The 22,687-nt window shown below is 35.1% G+C and overlaps 1 protein-coding gene across 1 annotated transcript; it reads right to left on the bottom strand.

Annotated features, from left to right (window-relative positions):
- Window positions 1-15,090: 15,090 nt before the first annotated feature.
- Window positions 15,091-18,330, bottom strand: LOC143590495 (lecithin-cholesterol acyltransferase-like 4). The gene is made up of 10 exons (XM_077070956.1): window positions 18,135-18,330; window positions 17,932-18,023; window positions 17,412-17,530; window positions 17,189-17,324; window positions 16,951-17,103; window positions 16,693-16,875; window positions 16,455-16,612; window positions 15,885-15,939; window positions 15,722-15,775; window positions 15,091-15,629 (listed from the first exon to the last, which is right to left on the bottom strand). Exons 1-10 carry the CDS (start codon window positions 18,328-18,330, stop codon window positions 15,234-15,236), a joined length of 1,542 nt encoding a protein of 513 aa, XP_076927071.1. The 3' UTR covers window positions 15,091-15,233.
- Window positions 18,331-22,687: the final 4,357 nt, after the last annotated feature.

Below are 22,687 nucleotides of genomic sequence, written 5' to 3'. Positions count from 1 at the left end.
GACAAGTCGATACCAAAAAAATCCGGGAAGTTGCCATTGGATGGCGGTTAAGAGCATATTGTAATTCCTTAGAAGGACTAAGGATATGTTTCTAATATATGGCTCTGGTGAGGAGGAACTCGCTGTAAAGGGTTACACATATGCGAGTTTCCAAACTGATCGAGATGATTCTCGATCACAATCGGGATATGTTTTCGTTATGAATGGTGGAGCTGTCTCTTGGAAGAGCGCAAAACAAGATGTGGTAGCACTGTCCACCACTGAATCGGAATACATCGCCGCCTCATTGGCAGCTCAAGAAGCTGCATGGATTAGAAAGTTCGTGGCTGATCTAGGGGTAGTCCATACCATTCAGGACCCTCGAGAAATCTTTTGTGACAACGAAGGTGCGATTGCTCAAATCAAGGAACCCCGTCAAAAGACTAGGCACATTGAGCGGAGATTCAACTACATAAGGGATGAAGTTGAAAAGGGAAAGATATGTATTCGTAAAGTTCACACTGATCATAACATTGAGGATCCACTCACGAAGCGCCTTGAAAGGCCAAAGCATGATGGTCATACTTGCGCCTTAGGACTTCGATATTCTAGTGATTGTATTTGATCTATTTTGTATTTGGATATCGGAACAATTGTTATTTTGACTCATTCATATGATTATGGTTTATGATTATGACATTTGAGTTATGTTCCATTTTAGCATGTTTAAATCCGTGAATAATTTAATTATTCTAAATGTCCGTAGTCGTTCATATATGTGGGAACAAGTATGAAGGTAAGACTATTATGAACTTGGATTGGTGGATATTCATAAGTATGAATATAGAGCAAGGGTTTTCTGCCAAGGTTCATAGATATTTATGGGATATAAATGTTGGACTGACCCGCCCTCAATTTTACTGCATGGAATTCTTGTGATTTATGATCATTAGTAAATTTGAGTAAAGGTGAACATCATGGTATCCTCCGACCTAAGATACATATTGGGTCTTTATATTCATCGACTATTATACTTTGACTTAGTTCTTCGCTGATCTGAAACATGTCAGTACATAAGGCTGAGCTCAAGTGTAGTACAAGGTGATAGTGAGAGACGTATGTAGTCAATAGGGGATTTGTCCCTCTTATTCATTGAGAGTGAGATGTCTAAGGCCTCCTAAGTTAAATCAACAAAGAATGATCACTCTGTGTCTTTGAATTTGACATGACATCCGTGGCAAAAGGATAAATGATAGATTCACCTAAATCATTTCAAGTAAGGGACTTGAAAGGGATGATGTTATTGAATGGCACTTCGTCATACGTATTAGGGGTAATAAAATGTTGTTAGGCGGTATTTGCTATTTGCATAAATCTTCTATGTATCTTGTGCAAGTGGGAGATTGTAGGAATCGGTCTGCCCAATACACATATTAGAGTTGATGTGGCTAGTACGTTATGATCCAAGTCGGGTCATACCCAATAACAAGCTAGAAAAACACCATAATATTTATTGTAGATATGATTTAACAAATAAATGTTAGCACTTATGTTATTTAGAAAATGGGTTTCTAAATATTTGCACTTGAGGAATCAATAAATTATATGGATAATTTAATTAGAGAGATTATCTTATGATATTATTTAAGTTGGTTAAATGATATATATATATATATATATGATAATGGTTGTGGTATTTTGCATAAAACTTATGGCATGTTATAAGTGTTAAATGTCACAAAGTTTAAATAGTCCTGTGAACTAATACATGGAGTATTAGTCCTACGGCTGGTATATGGAATATTAGTCCTGAGACTAGTACATGGGGTATTAGTCTGTTTCCAGGAAGAAAGAGAAAAATAATTTCTGGTAGGACCAGCCCACTTTTGGGGGGAAACTTCCCACCCATTTGTTTGAAAGTTTTCTCTTATTAATATCTATCTTGGTACAACACCATTTTTACACCCAACCACATTACATGCAAATAACTCTCTCCATCCTCCCTCTCTCTCTCTTTGATTTCGGCCAAAAGGAGGAAGAACACAAGAGGAGTCCTTCAAGTGCAAGAGTCATTAAATCCTAGCAAGCAAGGTGTTTGTTGAAGGCTAGGAGGGTGTACAAGCTTGAGGCTCTTCTCCATTAAAGGCTAGCCATTCAAACCGTCATCTCCTTCATCTTCTTGCCTCTTGAAAGGTTGTATTACATAAACCCCCTATGGTTGATAGTTTTGGTATGCATGTAGTTCGCATATGGATCCGGGGCTTGTGTTTTACATATAAAACGAGTTTTATATTAATCACTATAACAAGATTTAAAACAAATTAATCCGCTGCGTTTTTCATATAAATGGGTTTATATGGCTTGGATAATCTTGTTAAAACCCAACAAATTGATTACGTCATCTCAAAAATATTTACATAATTTACCCCTTATCTTACAATCTTTTACCTTTATTCCTAATAGAATGTCTTCACTAAGAAACCACCGTCGTCATCAACGCTCATATGGTTCTCATCACCGTTGTCTGGCTGCTAGGATCACCAAAGAGTTTGCTACTGCTATGCCCACTATCATAACCCAAATCCAAAGCCTCGACTCGAATGGTTCTGCTACATCTGCTATTTCGAACAACTTCAACTTTAGGAACTTTTTGAGTACCAAACCTACATAGTTTCGTGGTGAAGAAAATGCCACCAAACTTCCGCAATTGTTCGAGAAAATGGAGAACGTTTTTATCCATTGTGAATGTCTGGACTCCAAACGGACTAATTTCTCCTCGAGCGTTTTCGAAGATCGAGCTATCAATTGGTGGAATGCTTTCAAAGCTGACCAATGAACTGAGTTGGCTATGGCCATGCCTTGGGACGATCTTAAGGAGGCCATGAAGAAAGAGTTTTGCCCCCAACATGAACTGCAAAGGCTTGGATCTAAATTTTGGGAGCGCAAGCAAATTGGTGGGGATAACTCTACCTATTCCAACCGCTTCCGTGATCTTAGCCGCATTGTACCCCATCTTGTAACCCCACAAGAACTGTGGCATTCGGAAATACATTCGCGGTTTACCAACTGTTTTGTGTGATGTTGTAGTGAGTCGTGACCCATTAACCATCGGCGAGGCAATGGACCTAGCTGCTTCCCTCACCGATGATCATGTTAGGGATGGAACTTATCCCGAAAGGATTCCAAGCCTACTCCTAGCAAGACCGAAAACAACTCATCCACTTATGCTAAAGCCGAACCCAAACCTGCTTACAACAACAACAATCACCGCAACCACAACAAGTGAAAGGCCAATCACCAAAACTATGCCGTTAACCAACACAATGACTGTAACATCCTACTTTTGGTGATATTAATAAAGGAAATTTCGTTTGTTATTAACGTGTGGTGTATCCGTTTCGATAAATAAACTATTAGAGGGTGGGCTTGTACATTAAAAGATGGAATAAGGAATGGTAATGGGCCTTAGGTCCATGGGCTTAAGGGAATATAAATATCCCTTAAACCCTATTCCTTTCCATTTTTTATCCATCTCTACACCATAGCTTACACCTTCAAAAACACACACAAACACTTTTCTTTATCCCGAACCAAGATTCGAAGGTGAGAACCTGAGCTTGATAGTGTTAGAGCATTGTAAAGAGCCAAAGTCGATATCAAAACTAGATCGCATGCGTAAACCGACTCGATTAAGTTAGTCGTGCCAAGTTAAAGAAAGGAGTTACCATTAACTCTGAGAGAAACCGAGCTCAGGTGAGTTTCTAGCCCCATTTCCTTGTTATGTTTTCGGGGCTGTGTGCATACTCGATGTAATTAGCTAATACATTTACCCTAATAAGATGATATTGTTCCTTAAAAAAAACGTCGATGTAATGCGTATGTGCATTAATGTGTATTGTATATATAAAATAGTGTTTTATTGCATATAATACAACACAAATACATTGTCTAATACACACTATTGAATATATGCAAATACGACACTAATAATTGTATGCAAAACAAATTATTGCATATATGTAATGCAACACTAATGCACATATGCACTATATCGATTTTTTTTAATTTTTGTATATAATATAAAAACTATTTCAAATATACAATACAAACAACGATATATATGATATTCAACACTATTACAAATATCAAAATGCACACCGTTGCATATATGCATTATAAAAAAAGTCGATGTATTGCATATATGCTTTACAACGGTTTTTTTAAAATTTTTTTTATTTTTATATTTTTTGTGGTAAAGAATAACAACATATAAGAAGAATGAAAGAAAAAAAATTCTAAAAATATTTTTTTTAAATTAAATTAAAAATACTTGATTATTTGTTTTCTAGTTCACTCCATAAAATAGAGTTCTCTCATGATCCTCTCCCTATATATATATGTATGTATGTATGTATGTATGTATGTATGTATTATTTATTAAAATTGATAAAGGTTTTAATATTTAATAAACGATTTCAAAAAGGTTTTGGTTTTGTTTAATAATTAATGAATATTATTGAAATACAAAGATAAATGAACTTTATTTTATTAAACCGACAACGATAAATTATAGCTTTTTCCTCGTTCTTTCATAAAAATATATATATGTGTATATAATTATATGTACATATGTATATATAATAGATTTAATCAACATTTTTAAACAAGTATATATATATACACACACATATTAAAGGTACCTTTGGTTTTAAATAAATGTTTAAAACAAATATCTTCATATAATTTATCGAAAAATTATAAATATTAATTTATTTAAGTATTTTATAAATATAAGTTTATATAATTAAAAATATACCATTTATTAAAAACTTGATAAATAAAAGTAATGATTCAAAATAATAAATTTAATAATATTTAACTTTCGCAAGGACACAACCGATTATCAAATTCCCGAATCTTTATCTAGTTATAGGTCCGTTGTTCAATTTATATTTATTTCCGCAATTATTGTTACTTACGACTTCTCGTCGGTAATTCTCGAAGAGCGTGATCTACCCCCCTTTTATTGTCAAAACATTCCCGCTTTGATAAGGTAGTCACTCCCCTATTTTACTTGTTTCAAACTTTTGGGGGCATATGCGTATCGTATTATATTTATCTATTATTTAGTATTCAAACTTGCAAAGTGTTTAATCCTTGTGTGCATATCAATTATAATGTAACATCCCGCTATTTCCAAAATAATATTAGTTATATTATTTACTGTCAGTGAGGATGTTTACTCGGGTTAGCGAGGAAATAATTAAACAAAGTAGGAGTTAGTATGGGTCGGGCTAGTGTTGGGTAATGGATATGGGTTATGGACTTGGGAAAGAAGGAAGAGACCATGGGCTTAAGCCCATGATCCACAATTATATAAACCTTAAATTCCCATTTTTCATTCATTTCACACATATTCCATACACCACCAAAACACACACTTAGCTCTCTCGCATCCTACTTTCTCTCTCTAGCCGAAATAGAAGAAGAAACCGAGCCTCAACCCAAGGTAATGATAGTATGATATTGTAGAGATCCAAACCCGTTAGATATAGTCGTGAAACAACGAGCCGACACCTTAAACCATTAAAGTTATGAGATCCGGGTGGAATCGGGTATAAACCGAACCTAAGATGAGCTTAGGGGTCACCCTAGCTCAGATCTGGATCGAATGGGATGAAAAGCGGTGAAAACGGTGGTGAAACGGCTGAGATATCGTTTTACCGGCGATATCCCGGTTTTCCGGCGAAGGCGGCGCCGAAGTTGGGTGTACGAGGTAAGGATGTCAGAGAATTTTCTCTGACATTCTAACCTAACCCTAGTTCGTTAGCGGTGACTTAACGAACTAGAAGGCAATTTGTTAATCCATTTCGTTAAGAGGAAGTAACGAACTAGAAGTCATTCGTTAAGGATAAGTAACGAAGAAGCTCCAATTCGTTAAGTAGTTCGTTAAGGAAGAACTAACGAATGAACCCTAGTTCGTTAAGGGTTCAGTTCGTTAAAGGACCGGTTCGTTATAAAGGTCCAATTCGTTATAAGGATGACGAACTAGAATAACGAATCAGCTAACGAATCAGGACAACGAAGCTGGATAATGAATCAGATCATGTGCTAGATAACGAATTAGATTGTGATCTGATAACAAATTAGGCTTAATTCGTTATAGAAAATATGATGGTAAATAAAATAATAATTTAAAATCTTAATGGAAAATGTGTTAAGACAGTTAATAGAAATAAAATTTTTCCAAGCTGACCTGGCAGCTCGACCCCAGCCAGGGGCTCTGCCCCTTGGACCCTGCTAGGGACTGCCGCCCCTAGACCCCGCTGCCAGGGGCGCTTCCCCGGACTCCCGTTCGTTGAGGGTTATAATTAAACTGGAAATACGATGAGTAGTGATAGTTAATTGATACATGTAATTATTATACAGTTAGTCGTGCACAGCGCGAGAAAGGAATAGTCATAATCATTGAACGTAACTGAGTTCAGGTGAGTTTATAGCCCCACTTCCTTTTCATGTTTTCGGGGCTGTGTGCATACTCGACGTGAAAGTGTGAATACACTTACCTTAAGTGGTAAGTGTATGTTATAATGTTTGATGTGGTATATTTATATATGTTATGAATGGATGCCTGTCGGTGTGCGAACGATCTTCGGATCTTGCGCGTACTGTCATTCGGGAATGATCCACAAGTGGTTATTAGTGTGTGTATAAATGTTGTGATGTAACTTGGTTATTATGTGAATGACGTAATGATATAAAGTGTGTTGTAGACAAGTAGAAGTAGGGTGTGATAGAAGTGGCAAGGGTCTAGTAAGGGTGTTAGTGGCATGACGATAGTACGTGGTGGGGTAAGCCTATACGTGTCTTTGTTATTAAGTGGCATAATGTGAGTGCGTGTTAGGGTAAGCCTATATGTGTGATGCAGCGGTAAAACGACAATGAAGATCGATCACGTTGATTCAACGAATACCGTGATGAACTTCCAAACCCTAAAATCTCACCCAAAGGTCAGGGAAATTGAAGAGAAAAAAAGTAAATATTATCAAATTCAAGTCTGCCTTTTGAAATTAAATAACCAACATATAAATAAGAGTTCTAATACGAAATGGGCCTAAAACGGGCCATGGGCCAAACACAAACCCAAAAACAAAAACATAAAAAGTGCTGAAAAAACAATAAAAGGCCCATAACTTTATTTGGGAGTCGTTTTTGGGCTTCGGACAGGGGCCAAACCGCCGTAGGCGTTTGCCACAATGGGCTCCTCGTCTTAAGCTTCGATTTGGCTGGTAATAGGCCTGAAACGAAGCTTCGTGGGCCAAGTTATGCCCGTTTTCGTGGACCACCTTTGGAGACACGATCATGGGCCTCCAAATATAACATGGCATGTTCGTCAATACTTGGGCCTTCATCAATGTGTCTTTGTTATTGAAGTGGCATAACGTGAGTACGTGGGAGAGCAAGTCTCTATGTGCTTCCGTAAACAAGTGGCTAAGTGGTTAGGAGCAGTTAAGGGGTTAAGTGGTAAGGTGAACAGGTTAGACAGTGGACTATGTGTCTTCGGATACGTATATAGTGCATGTAATGGTTCCATGGTAAGTTGCTTGATTAACTAGGACTCACTCAGCGTAGCTGACTTTTAGTAAGCACGCAGATGATCAGACTGAAGAGCTAGAATGTGAATGGCACATGGCATGGATTGAAGGGCCGACATCTGAAGATGGAAGAAATGATGTTTAAATATAATGTTTTGTGTTATGGTATCAAAGAAAAGATTTAATGTTTTTTAACGAATGATTAAAGATTAACGTTTCCGTGAAAGTTTTAATTAACTCTGATTTGTAAGAACTGTGTTTATGAGTAAATCCGACGCTAAAGTAGGGCTACCGGGAACGGGGCCTTACACCTAACTTGCTATATGTTTATTTGCTTAATTGTCCGCACTCGAAGAGGTCCATCATAATCACCGTAATAGTATGATCATACGACCGTCGTAGTAGCCAATGCCCACTTTGCAAGGCTATTAGAATTATAACATCCTATTATGCCAATTTGGTTACTCTGACTTTCTTTATCTCAATTAAGTTACTCGCAAACTTTTTTTTGTATCAATTACGTTACTCACTAACTTTTTTGTCTCATTTAAGTCACTCAACTTTCACCTATGTACTAATCAAAGTTTTTTTTTACCATTTTGGTAGCTTATTATGCTGACGTGGCATTTTAATTTACATTATTATTGGTGACATGGAAATTATAATTAATGACATGGATATTATAATTAAACACTTAAAATAACATAAAATTTAGTTTCTATAACCGATCATCATTAGGGTTAGAAGATTAAGTATTTGTCATACGGCAATTATTCTTACTTCCAAGTGTACAAGTCATCTTCACAACATCGTTCTTCCTTCCAAATCCATAGGTCAGTTTGCTTTATATAGAATTTGGTGCGTTGGATGTTGTTTTGAAATTAATACTCATTAAAACTCTTATGTGAACCAAAGAAAGATTGTAGAAACTTTATCTCATTAATATATTTTTATTCTCAATGATTGAACATGCTTTTAACGTATATGATTATGTGATCACCGACATTCAATTTATTGGGTTATATGAAATATGAAAATGTAATAAATCACTTTCAATGTATTATTTTTTTAATAGCATTCAATGAAAGCGTAATGAAGTTTTCCCTTTAATTTATTAGATCGAGTTTATGTTCAGGGTTTACTAGTTTTGTTTTTTTAATGACATTCAATTTATTATCTAGGTCTGTAATGAAGTTATGTTTCTTTATGTAGGTGAAGATGAATTTACAAGATGATTTAGATTTTTCTTTATTAGATCATGAAGAAGATAATGATCTTTTTTTGAGTTTACGTTGGTCTGACAATGATCAGAATGAAGATTATGTTAGATCTATTGAAGATTGGAGTGCAAGTGAACAAGATTATGAAAGCAGTAGTGATGAGGATTATGAGCATGATGTTGTGTATCCATGCTATAATCCTAATATGGATTGGAAATTGATGAAGCCTATCACAGGAATGAAATTTGAGAGCCCAACACAACTAAAAGAGAGTTTAATTGACTATGGTGTTGCAGTTACCCATTAAAGTTTGTGATATACAACTATAAAAGGTTGTTGGTAAGATGTGGGAAAGAAGAAACTAAAAAAGGATAGTGAAGGGGGGAAAAAAAAGAAAGCATGGAATTGTCTATTTAGGTTGTGGGCCTCTAAGATTACCGGTGACGAATCTTTCCAAATAAAGACACTACATGACAAACATACATGCTCTAGAAAGTTTTCTTTGGGTTCTCTTATTACATATTCATGGATAGTAAAACGTTATTTCAAGCAAATAATTCAAAATCCACAAATGAGTGCAAGAAAAATACAAGAACATATCATGAAAAAGTATGAATGCAAGGTGAGTTCTGGTCAATGTCTTAGAGCAAGAAATAAGGTGTTTGGTGACTTTAAAGGTGGGCTGAAAGAACATTATGTAAGACTTTCAGATTATCAAGCTGAGATATTAGAAACAAACATAGGCAGTACTGTGAAGATGACTGTGAATACGATGACAAATGGAGATATATACTTTAATAGTTACTATATTTGTTTTAAAGGTGTCAAAGATGGATGGATCAAGGGTTGCAGAAAAATAAATTGTTTGGATGGATGTTTTCTGAAAAATAGTGGTCAATTGCTCTCGGCTATTGGAAGAAATGCTAATAATCATATTTTTCCTTTAACATGAGCAGTTGTGTCTATTGAGAATAAGGAAATTGGAAATGGTTTCTTGATCTATTGAAGGATGACATTCAAATGAAAGGTGGACATGGACTAACTTTAATGTATGATCAACACAAGGTATTTGTACTTATTACACACCTTTGTTATGTATTTGTCGTTATTTATTTGTTTCCATGTTATGTGCATGTTCTTCATTAGGGAATTATAGAAGCTGTAAGGATGCATTTCCATATGCATAGCACAGGCAATAGGATGCATTTCCATATGCATAGCGCAGGCAATGTACGAGACACATCTATGCTAACATAAAAAAAATTACAGGCTTAAATTTAAATATTTGTTTTGGGCTGCTGCAAATTCAACAACTAAGGAACAGTTTGAGGAGAAAATGGAAGAGTTGGAAAGCATTAGCAAAAGAGCATATACTCATCTTATGGAAAGAAATCCAATTACTTGGTCAAGAGCATTTTTTGAGGTCGGTTGGGGGTGTGACGCATATGAGAATGGAATGAGTGAAAGCTTTAATTCACGCATTCAAGTCGCACGAAGAAAGCCTATCATCGCTATGCTAGAAGAAATCAAAACATTTGTGATGCAAAGAATTTTTTTAATGGTGAAAAAAGCAGACAGTTTTGAACATGAAGTATGCCCAAGAATCATGAAAAAACTAGCAGATAATAAAAAATATCAAAGGCAATATCATATTAAGATTATTTTATTAAATTTTATGAATATTTATAGACTTTTGAGTTGATTGTGTAGGCATTGGAAAGTCATTCCAAGTGCTAACATCATATTTGAAGTAAGGGATGAGAAAGATGCATTTGTAGTGAATATCGATGAACAAACTTGCACTTGCAGATCATGGCAATTATCAGGCATACCTTTGTTCATACAATTGCAACATTAGCCTTCAATAACAAGGAGCCAGAAACTTATGTCAGTAATTGGTTTAAGAAGGACAAGTTCAAGGAAGCATATAAGCACTCTATCAAACCATTAAAAGGAAGTTTGTATTGGCATAAAACAAATGATATCAAACCCTTATCTCCGAAAGAAAGACGAATGCCCGGTAGACCAACAGTGAAGAGGAAAAGAGATCCTTCAGAGAAAGAGAAGAAGAGCTCGAAAGTTGGCGTCAAAAGACATATGACTTGTCAAGATTGTCAAGAAACTGGGCACAATATTAGGTCTTGCACGAAGGAGAAGAGAAACCCACAACCAAAGAAGACGAGGCCAAAGGGTAGACATAAAAATATTGATACAACAAGTGCGACCCACAATAAGAATGTTGGTTAACAGGTCTTTTTTTAGTTTGCGTGAATGTAATTTAAAAACTCTTTTGGTTATGTTAACGAGAATGTTGGCTAGTCTTTTGTTTTTTTTTTGTTTGATTATATATGATGAATTATGTTTTTTTTATATATATTATGATGAATTTTGTTTTTCAGGTATTATGATGAATTCTGTTTTTTTTTTTTGTTGGATGATTATAATGAAATTTGAAAATTGCTTTTTTTAAATAAAAAAATTGAATATTGAAGCTTTTCGAGAAAAGAAACTAATTTTTTTTTGAAATTATAATAATTAAAAAATGTTATTTTGAATTTTTTGAATTTATTTATTAACAAAATCCATATCACTAATTTTAATTCCATGTAATCAGTCCATATCATCATTAACAATTTCTTAAAATGAAAATATTACGTGTCATCATAATACCTACTAAAATGGTAAAAAAAACTTGGATGAGTTGATAGATGAAACTTAAGTGATCTAAATGAGACAAAAAAGGTAGTGCGTAACCTTATTAAGACAAAAAAAAAAGTTTGAGTAACCAAATTGTACAATTATGAAAGTTGGTTACTATTTTATAAAGTTGTCCCTTATTTGCTCATTGGCTTAATTGTTTATCTCACAACAGTTTTGAGTTTTCTTTTATATATTATCTTGTATCTCAAATTTAACTGGTGTTTTACTCACCCAATCTTTTGTTGACAGAATTATATGTATTTTATACGCATATGCAGGTCATCATGTGAATTGATATTAGGAATTGTTGAAGGTCTTAGGATTGCTTATGTTAGACGAGATATTATCAAGACTAAATCAAGAGTTAGTTAAATTTGAATTATTAATTATCTTGTTGCCTTATTTTTGAATTTTGTACTTTGTTTTGTTTGGAATTGTTTGAATATTTAATTTAATAAATAGATATTTTCACTTTAAATTATTGCATGATAATACCTTAAGAGTTGTGAGCAATCAGCTCACGCCTTGGCATTTCCGCCATAGGTTGGGGTGTGACAGATTAGTATCAGAGCCGAAGGTTTAAGATGTGTCGTTAGTGGTGTCTTAGTAACATGCTTAGGAGCCCCATATAAAATGTAAATTAATATTTTATAACTTAAAGTCTTCCGCTAAAATAAACCCACAACTCTGATATAATTACAGAGCAGGTATCAACTGTTCGTTACACTTCCAGGCCCTAGTTTGGGGTGTGACACTATTTATTTTATTTTATTTTGTAACGGGATTGAGATATTAAAACCCATGATGATTCATGGATATTTCAATTAACCGTTGCAAAAAAAAGTTCATTTTTGTGATTTGTTGGAAATACGACACACGTGGTGATTTATGACCGTTTGATTTCCAACACGACTTTATTTCATGTGTTAATGAATTTCAATTTCAAGATTTAATAATAACTCATGTTGATGCACTGCATTGCTACACATCCCACACTATTATGTTTTTGCAAAAAATTCAAGTAACTTATACGTTTTCCTTTCTGTGTCTTGCAGTATGTTGTCTCGCCTCATCAACCGTTGCTCTGGTAATCCAGACGACACTCAAGCAACTCAGGTCGTCTAGATTGCTAAGGACATGGCGGCGTGAGCCCAAAGCTTTTGACCCCAGACCATCAATGCTTCCTCATCGAGCACTGTTCCCGCCTCGACTTACACATACAAGACTTTCACTTTTGCTAACCCACCCAAGTTCATGGGGAGCGGAGGATTCCACCGTGCTTCTCCAGTGGTTTGAAAGCATGGAGAGTGATTTTCTGCATCACGAATGCCTTGATGGTAAGAAAAAGAACTTTGCTTCGGGTCTTTTCGATGTGAAAACGTTAACTTGGTGGAACAGCGTGAAAGACACCAAAGGTGCGTAAAACGCCATGGCCTTGCCATGAAAGGAATTGAAAGAACTCATACTCAAGTGTTTTTTCCCCATACACGAGCTTCAAAGAGTGGAAGCCGAGTTTTGGGACAAAAACCATTTTCATGAATTAAGCCTCTTAGTTCCTCACTTAGTCACTCCGCTCACACAACAATTGACAAATCATTAATTGGAAGTGTTATTGGTCAATGAGTAAAAGTTAGGAATATTAAAAATCAATAACAAAAAAAACACCAATGGGAATTTAACTAATAACTTTTAATTCTATAAGGGGGGGAGGGGTGGTGGATGTGGTGGTATCACTCATCACACACCCCACCCAATTATATAGTGTCACATCACCAACCCAAAATCCATCACATGTGATGGTTTTTTACTATGGGTGGTGGTGTGGTGTGATGGTGTGTGATGGTTTTTTTAATAAATACTAAATTAAATAAAAAGAAAACAATATTACATTAACCAAAAAAACAAGATTACATTAAATAAAAACAACTAAATTAAAAAAAACGACAAAAAAAAAACCTAAGGCCCTTCCCAACCCCACTTGTCGCATATCTCGCGTTTGCGTTGAAGTAGGAGCGATTTAAAGGGTTCCTCAAGATGTTCGTGCGGTTGTAGGAGGAAAGTTAGATCGGCGTTTTTTTATTTTTCATTCAAATGGTTGATATACGTCTCCTCACATTTCATTTTTAAAATATGAGCCTCTTTCCTTCGCTCCTTCGTCACGGCCATTTCCGCCGTCTTAGCCGACTTGTATTCGGCGAAGTTTTCGGCCACCGCTTCCTTTCCAAGTCTTGACGGTTCCGCACTTTTCTTGCGATTCGGCCGTGTGGGTGTGGGTATGTCTTCGTCGGGATTGCTTCGGGTTCCTCGTTCAAGTTCATGTTTGGCATGTTGCATGATAAGCCGCCGGTAGACGTTGTGTAGTCCCCGGACTCGGAAGTTTTTGATCTTTTTGAAGAAGATCCTTTCTTCCTTGGAGCCGTTGGTCCGTTCAAATCGACCAACGAAATCGGTTCCCACTTCGCGTGATGTCTCGCAATCTCCCACGCATCCAAGTGGGGAAAATCCCTAAATTTGTAAGCTTGGACATATTCGGCCAAAGCGTTCTTTATGATAGTCGCCTCGCTCGCTCCGCTTTGTGGAGTTCGGGACTACAAAACATTTAGAAAAAATATATATATGAAATTATAAAAATAAAGTAATAGATTATAAAATAAATAAACTAAAATAGTTACCTCTTGAACGTAACAAGCATTAAATTTTGACATTTCTTTATTCAAATCTCCCCACTTGCCAATCATTTGATCCTTGTTTCGTTCGGTTGCGCCGGGAAGTTTCGAGAAATGTTCTTTAACACGTTTCCGAAACGCTTCTTTTCTTTGTTGGTTTGAGTTTTTTTTTTATTCGGAGCAATGTAAATAAGCCTTGGTCAAGGCGACCTTTTCATCGGCCAACCAACGCCGATTACCTCTTCTATACTACTAACGGCATTGAAAATCACTGCGTACGTAGTATTATAGTTAAAGTGGGTTGTCAAATGCAAGGAACAAGGCTAGTAAATTATAATAGTAAATAGAATAATTAGAATCTATATTTATGATCTTATGTGGTATACTTGAATCATATTCTAGAAATGTATATCGGATCAATGTGTCATATACATATACATTGATGCCATGTTTGCACCATGAATGGGAACATGCACCTCTGTTACAAACATGGAAGGAAATTCAGGATGGTAGTAGTTTATGCAATTTTGGTTTTTGGTTGGGTATATATGCAATTAAACTGCTTTACAATACGATATATACACAGACGCCCCTATAAATAAACTGCGCCTCACATACAAAAAGTGGTGCGCTTTTACGCTTTTTAAAACCAAGTGCCCACCACCGCCAGCAATTTCTGGCCCATTGCTTGCTGCAAACACTGCTCACTGCCCCAACAATAATTCACAGGTTTGCTGCTTGTTCTTAAGTTAAACTTACTAACTTCAACTAGGTAAAACTGACCCCGCAAGAATTTCTATATCCATCAATGTTAAGACAACAGGAACAAGAAAACGCAACGATGTAGTAAAGTAGTTGATGATAGCACCGCTTTTAATTATAATTCAACATTTGACTTGCGTAAGCCAAAGACTAGCATACACAACAAATGTTACACGATACAGATTTAAGCTCACCACCATTTTTTCCATTATCAATTTTTTTTAATTTATTCACTTACACGCACTTGAATACACATATATACACACACACACACACACATGTACATAGATAACAGAATGATACTCATCAGTTCAAACACCAGCAGTAACACTCATAGCATTAAGTTCAATATGTTGTTTACCATTGCTCTGTGGGTGAACAACAAAAGTAGCATGAGCCTCTTCAGAAGAACACAAATCATCACCTACACAAGCAGCAGAAACTGACCCAACCATAGCTTCTCTCTCATCATCTGCAACAACCTCCCATTCTTCTTTCAACGATATTACTTCTTTACCCTTGCTGTCCTGGTGCCTCTCAATCTCAAACAATGTTGGTAGAATCACATAATCATTTACAGGGTTGTAAAACGGATCATGATCCGCCTTGAGCCAGTGCTTGACTGTCCGAAACAGGTGCTTGTCACATATTATCCCACGATGATCACCCGGGATACCAACCCTAGCTTCTGCTTCCAACCCATCAGCCTGTTTCAACAAAGTTGTAATCAAGATCAGAACCGTTAATCGGACAAGAAACATGGCCAACCGCTTGTTTGACTTTAGGATGATAAACATACCATGGCTGATTCGGCAGGTACTGTCCCATCACCATCAACATTAACATAAGTTGCCTGAAAAAGAACCAATAATTAATGTATGGCCAAAGAAAGTGATGTAAGTTAAAGTGTTAATGTTAATGATATAATGCGAGTTCAAATGAGTAAAATTAAATTGTTTTACCTCTAACAATGGTAATTCCTGCAGGTCCAAGATGGGCGAGTCGGCACTTCCATAACTGCACAACATATGGTGTTATAAACTGATCCGCAAGATTAAATCTCAGCCATCAAAATAACAGATATTAACCAATTTTGATTTTGGGTAAATTCAAATTTACTCCATATGGTTTGACACAACCAACCAGTTACATCAATTTTTTTATTTTATTATTATTATTTTTTTCACTAGGCACTCTGTGGTTTGCATTTTGTTGCCACTTAAATCCAGCGGACTAACTCCATCCATTTTTTCTGTTAAATGAGAGGTACTTTTAGTCTTTTTAACTGAGGTACAAGAATTAAAAAGACTCAAAAAAAATAAAAAAAAAACTCAAATAACCCTTAACAAAAGAAAGGTTGGGTTTGTCAGATGACTTCAAGTGGCACCAAAATGCAAACAACAAAGCGCCTCAGAACAAAAATTAAAAAATGTATACATGTAACTGGCAATTTGGGGCAGCCCACAGGGACTAAAATTGAAATTTACCCTAACTATTTTAGCTTCTTATTAAGAAGGAGAAGAAAGCTATACCAAACACTCTGCGGAGTATCGACACCAGTGCCATAAACGTTATAGAATTTAACGTTCGATGGAAGTTTAGCTGAAGACAAGATCTCTCGTGTTTTATTAGCCCAATGTAATACTTCGGTGTTAAATGGTAAAGGGATATCCACTCCTCCATAGCTTAGCTGTACATGTATGACACACAATAAGTAATTCGTATGCAACCCACAAAATAATAAAACAAAAATGAATATAATAAACATACCGCATTCGTTGAAAGAGCCTGAGTGAAAATTGAAACCGCATCAATTGGAGTGAATGTTTCCAACATAGCAGTAGAGTTACCATTACCATCCTGAATCTCCTTCCATATTTGTAACAAAGGAGCATGTTCCCATTCATGGTCCAAACATGCCATCAATTCATAAATGGATGGACATTCAATCAACTGTCAAGGTATGACCATTTGTTAATGAAACAAACATATGACCATTTAGAGATTGTATATTATAAAATCACGTACCAGCTGGTGCATACTCCACTTGGATACAAAAAAGTATGCTTCCCAACCCTCCACAAATGACATCCCGTTCATTAATGTAGATGTTACATATCCAGGTGCACCCTGAAATGGTGCAGCAATTGCTATCCAACTCTTAACATATTTCTCAAAAATCTGCAAAAAGAGTATTTTACATAAAATGAGTCAATAAGATGAAATAAAACTTAAACACGTTATAAGAAGAAAGAAAGTAACATACATCACTGCGCAGGCTCATAAAGCATTTGGTAAGAAGTCCACCCATTGAGTGTGTTATTATGGTTATCTTTTTACCACCTGACGCAGTGTGAATCGCATCCAACTTTGCAGCAAAGCGATCCAAAGTTTCCTTCAGTCTGAAATGTTTACACAGAATATGAGTTGATAAAAAAAAATCAATAAACATTTCAATTTAGATATCCAAATATTCATCAAGTAGTTACCTGTTGCTTTGTCGGAAATCATATCCGAATCCAAATAAGGTTTTCCCTTCTTGGTAACCCCAGCTAGTCATTTCCTTTATCATGTCATGAAAATAGCAGACACTATCACGCCCAACAACCTGCCATAACAAAAAAAACGATTAAAAAAATCTCGTAGAGTTTATAATTTTATATAAAAAGAAAAAATCTGTTAAAAAAGCAAGCTGATATGGCGATCAAAACTTTCATATCAATTATTTCATCTAGAATTCATGCTTTGCAATCAGGCCACAAAAGCATATTCATCTGATTATTTGATAACAATAAGGACATGCAAATTTGAAATTGACTTGATTACAAGTCTATACTAGTTCATGAACAGAGTTTAAAACAGCTGAAAATGCAACAGTGATCGAATTTAGATTCGGTGTTGTAACAAGTGAGTGCTAACATACTAGAATCTATGATGAGTAAAATAATAGAAAGATAAGATGATGCCCAATCAAAACAAGGCAGTTGTGGTATGTTTGTTTTTTTCTACGAATAAGGAGTACGGACCATCAATTGCATAGAGGCCGTCTCTGTCTTCAGGAACAACGATGCTGATGTTGGAATCCAAAGACTCAGTTTTACCTGATTAACAAAACAATAGTAGATTAATATCAAAATAATTTGAAAAAAAAAAATAAAAAAAATTACCAGTTTGAGGGTTAAATTTGCACCAAAGTTTGGCACGAAACTCACCATCAGCTTCCCATATCCTCACCCAAACACGCTCTTCTTTCCCCGTTTCACCATCTCTAGCGTTCAATATCGAACCGGCAATCCCGGGCACGATAAGAACCGGGTCGAGATTGGGGTCAACGTAGGACTCCGGTTCCTTGAGGATCCTCAACCATGCCTCCACCGCTCGAACTATATCGTCCAACAACACCGTCATCGAATTGCCTGTTCCGTTGATCGGAATTGTAATTGTAATTGTGAAGTAGATGAGACTTAGGGTCTGTATCTAACTTGTTATAGGATGATTTGATTTGATTTGATTTGATTTGATTTGATGATGCCGTGGACCGGATAATATTGAGTCTTCAAAAGACCAAATTGCCCTTCTCCATCAACTACTATTTTGTTATCCACTCGTTTGATTTTCCATGTCTTTCCCCATGTGCATACCCTAGCCTATTTTTGTCGGTTATGGTTTTTTCTTTTTCTTTTTCTTTTTCTTTTTTATTTTACTAGAGTTAGGATTACTGACGACCCATTCACTTATTTCCATTTTTAAGTTGATGTAATTAACTTATTTTTTACAATTCTTTTTTTCAATCAAAATTACAATAAAAGTTGTATCAATACAATTTATTACTAGTGAGTCTTTGGCCTAGCAATGGTAAGACTTTGTATTTCCAAAGTGATGATTCATGTCCATCATTATGAAAGACTAGACGGGTGTCCGTACAATGCAGCGGGTCTTTGAACGCGGACTTGATTAATCACGTAACAATTATAAGTGTTCATGGTTCGGTTTAAAACCTTGAAACCGTTTAAACTGGTCATCGGTTTGGTTTCACGTAAAGGTGGCAAATGGGTTGGGTTGGGTCGAACGAGTCATGGGTTGAAATGAGTCATGGGTCAGAATGGGTTTGGGTCAAAATGGGTCAATTAAAAAAGGGTTGTTTTGGTTTGGGTCGAAATAGGTTAAGGTCGAACCGGGTTTTGAATGTTTTTTTTAACGAGAATAACGGCGGAAACATTTTAGTTTTTCTAATTTTTTTGTTTTTAATGTATATTTTAAGCTATGATTTTTTTTATTATTTTTTTTTTATTTTTTTAAGGGTTTTCTATTAAGATCAAAAACCCTTAAAAAAACATTCAAAAATAATAATAAAAAATTATAACTCAAAATATAAATCATAAACAAAAAAAGTAAAAACACCAAAATGTTTCCTGCGTTGTCCTCGTTTCATAAAAATAAAAAAAAAACTACCTAGAATTGAACCGAAACTAAAAGAATCAACGAAAATGAAACAAAAAGCCAAAACAGGACCACATCAATCGAAATCGAAAAAATCAGTCAAAACGAAACTAAAAGAATTCAAACCGAACAAAAACGAAACTGAAAAAACGGACAAAAACGAATCCGAAATCGACCAGAAAGAAACAAAAGAAACCAAAACCCAACACGTCATGGGTGAAAACTCGTGTTGGCTTGAAACCTAAACCGAACTTGTTCCAATCTGAAACCTGTTTCGTGCCGAAACCTGTCTTGTACGAAAAACCGTTCCGATCGGAAACCTGCCACATTTTCTTAGGGCACTAACCCACATCGACCTATTTCTTTGAACTTGTCGACCCATTTTGACCCAAAAATAAAAGGATGGAATTTCAAATGATTCATTTTGACCCATTTAGTTAAAACTTTTTACCCAAACCAACTCAATTTAACTTTTAAAACAACTCAAATTGACTCATTTGAAAGGATTTGGGTCAAGATTGCCTTCACGGCTAGGTTTTTTTACTTTCAGTCGTTTTCTTTTACTTCATTTATCCTTTCAAGAATCATATATTGACTTAGTTGGAATTGATAATACGGTTAAACTAATAATCATTTTAAGCAAATTTTATTATCAAAGATTAAACTGTTAAACCAAACCAGAACCAGGCCGTTAATAACAGTTTGGTTTAATCTTCAATGGTTTAGTTTTCATTTAAAAACAATCAAAACTGACATTGAACACCCATACGTAACATTTTTTCTATTGAAAAAATTATAATAATATTATACTTAAATTAAAGAGAATAAAATAATTGTTTTTATGGTGCAATATTTTTACAAAAATATTAACGTATGAAAAACTTATTGTCGTTTAAAAATTGTGGGTGAGAAGTTGGTTTAAAATTGAAACTAAAAACATTATATGGTCAAAGATGATGGGGCAAACTTGTAAGTTGGGTGAATTGTGTTTAAAAAACATATTTACCCTTAATTACACATGTACTTTATGCATTAGTGTGTTTGCAAAACTTTTAAAATCAAGTGCCTTAATTTACCATTGTCTTATGTATTATATATAATATAGATATAAATATAGATATAGATATAAAAAATGTAATAAAATAATACTAAAGTTAGATTTTCCGTTTCCAAAAATAATTGGTGGATATGATGCTTAGTTTGAATCGTGGTTAAAAATCTTGTATAAATTGGTGAGTGAATGTCAGGGGCTATTGGGTCATTTTTGCAAAGTTGTTTAAAAGGAATTAAAAGGTTTAAGTCGAAAATATACAACATGTGAAACTTCAAGGGTTATACTTGTAACTTTGGATAGAGAATTCGTTAGCTGACAACTGGTAATTGGGTATATTAGGGCTCGTAATAAGCGATAGATTAGTTTCCTTCAATAAGCGCAGCTTGTTGCCCGTTTGCCTGCCACTTTATTGTAATCGTTTTATAGTAAATTATATAAAACTTCGATTATTTGAACTTAAAAAAAAAAAAAAAATTCATTTGTTTATTTCGGTTCATAATCAATAAGCTAATGTTAGCCCAAATTCAATTTGAGTATTCTTCGAGTAATTGTTCGAGTTCATAGGCATTGATTAAGTTCGTGTTCTTTGGTATTAATCACTTCAATTTCCACTAAGTCATTGTCAACTACAAAGATAATAATAATAATAATAATAATAATAATAATAATAATAATTAATGTCGACATTTGATCATCAAACCATTACCATATCGTTATCAATATTTAATTTCCAAGCTAAATTTTCATGATAAGAAACTATTTCAAACTCATATTTTCTTATTAAAGAAATAAATATGTATGTCAGATGAACTAATAAGGCTATGTGTAGTGGAGGGACTACAAATTAGAGAATTTTACACCGTGTGACGCCCGGTCAACAAGGGGTGAGAATTTGTTTTTGGGATTTAATGATATAGGGGTTACAATAGTAATATAATAATAATAACACACACATATTAATTATTTTATTATTATTTTTTCTTCTTCCAGGCGACAACTTCCCCCCGCCCTCGCCCCTTATCACCCCAATATCTCCGGGGGAGGGGGTGTTCCTCCTCAAATTCGTCCCAATTCGCCCCACATTGTCGCCCACTACGTTTGCCTAAGGCTATGTGTAGTGGAGGGCAACAAATTGGGCGAATTGCGACACGTGGCGCCCAGACAGCAAATTGTAGGAATTTGTTTTTGTGGTGTAATGGTGTTGTAGCCCCCCTCCAGTGCCGCATCACCATTTTATTATTATTTTCTTTTAATAATTAAACTAAACAATTAAAAACCTATTAAATTAAATAATTAAATAAATTAAAATTAAAAAAGAAACATTAAAAAAATACATAACAAAAAAAAACTTATATCCATAATATTCGTGCATTTTTTGAACTCGTCGTTGTTGCAATAATACGCCCTCTTCGTGTAACTCGTCCGCTTTGAGGGATTCGTAGTCTTCTTTTATTGGTCGTAGTTGAAGCGTCTGGGCTAGCATTCCATGATATTCGTTGGTTGCTTTCATATCATTTCCTATATTCACGGCATATTGTAACAACTCGAACTTTTTCATATTAACAATTTATATAAATACCCGACCCGTTTGGATGCCCGGGTTATATTATTTATCGGGAAAATCTATTAATATTATTATTGTTTATATTTTATATAAAATATGTTATAACTTTCCTACTTTGGCAAAACTCACCCGAACCTAAACTTTTAACCTTACATGCTTCCTTCTCCAAACTCCAAGGTCTAAAGTGAAACATTCATATCTTAACCATCAAAATCTGGTAACCCATATCCACCCATGCCCATGACCCGTTTAAGCAAACCCGTATACCCAATCCTCTAACTTGGACCTTAAGTCTCGTAACTAATATAGAAATCGAATCAAAATCCTTGTTAATCCTTCCTTAATTAGCCTAACCGACGATTTAACTGTGTTAACTCGATCTTTGTGCTTCGTTTTCTTAATTTGTACAGCCGACATCGAATGTATATATCATTATATATGTATACGACGGTTATAATCCAATTAAATCAGTGCGCAGCATGCCTATACCATCTTCAACTGAACACTCATCTTTAATTGCGTTATCATCGTTGTTTAGCGGTGTTCTTGATCCTTGTTCTTGTCGGCTGGGCATAAGGGTTCTAACCATTGTTTAACCACTGTTACAGGTAATTGATTATATGCTCGAACTCTTCATAATCTGCTGATCATAACCCCCATGGTTAATTGAATCTAAACACACGAATTTGAGCGATTTGATTGCTAGG

Source organism: Bidens hawaiensis, unplaced genomic scaffold (assembly GCF_021521415.1).
Source record: "Bidens hawaiensis isolate Kalapana, Puna unplaced genomic scaffold, B.hawaiensis_p1.1 tig00038612_1, whole genome shotgun sequence".
Classification (NCBI taxonomy): Eukaryota; Viridiplantae; Streptophyta; class Magnoliopsida; order Asterales; family Asteraceae; genus Bidens; species Bidens hawaiensis.
This window is presented reverse-complemented; position numbering and strand designations above follow the sequence as displayed.

Excerpts from the sequence above, each read along its gene's own strand:
- LOC143590495 (XM_077070956.1), bottom strand. The coding sequence starts at position 18,330 with ATGACGGTGTTGTTGGACGATATAGTTCGAGCGGTGGAGGCATGGTTG. Across the intron at positions 16,876-16,950 it reads AGTGGAGTATGCACCAGCTG|TTGATTGAATGTCCATCCAT; the intron begins GTACGTGATTTT and ends ATACCTTGACAG. Across the intron at positions 16,613-16,692 it reads AGGCTCTTTCAACGAATGCG|CTAAGCTATGGAGGAGTGGA; the intron begins GTATGTTTATTA and ends ATACATGTACAG.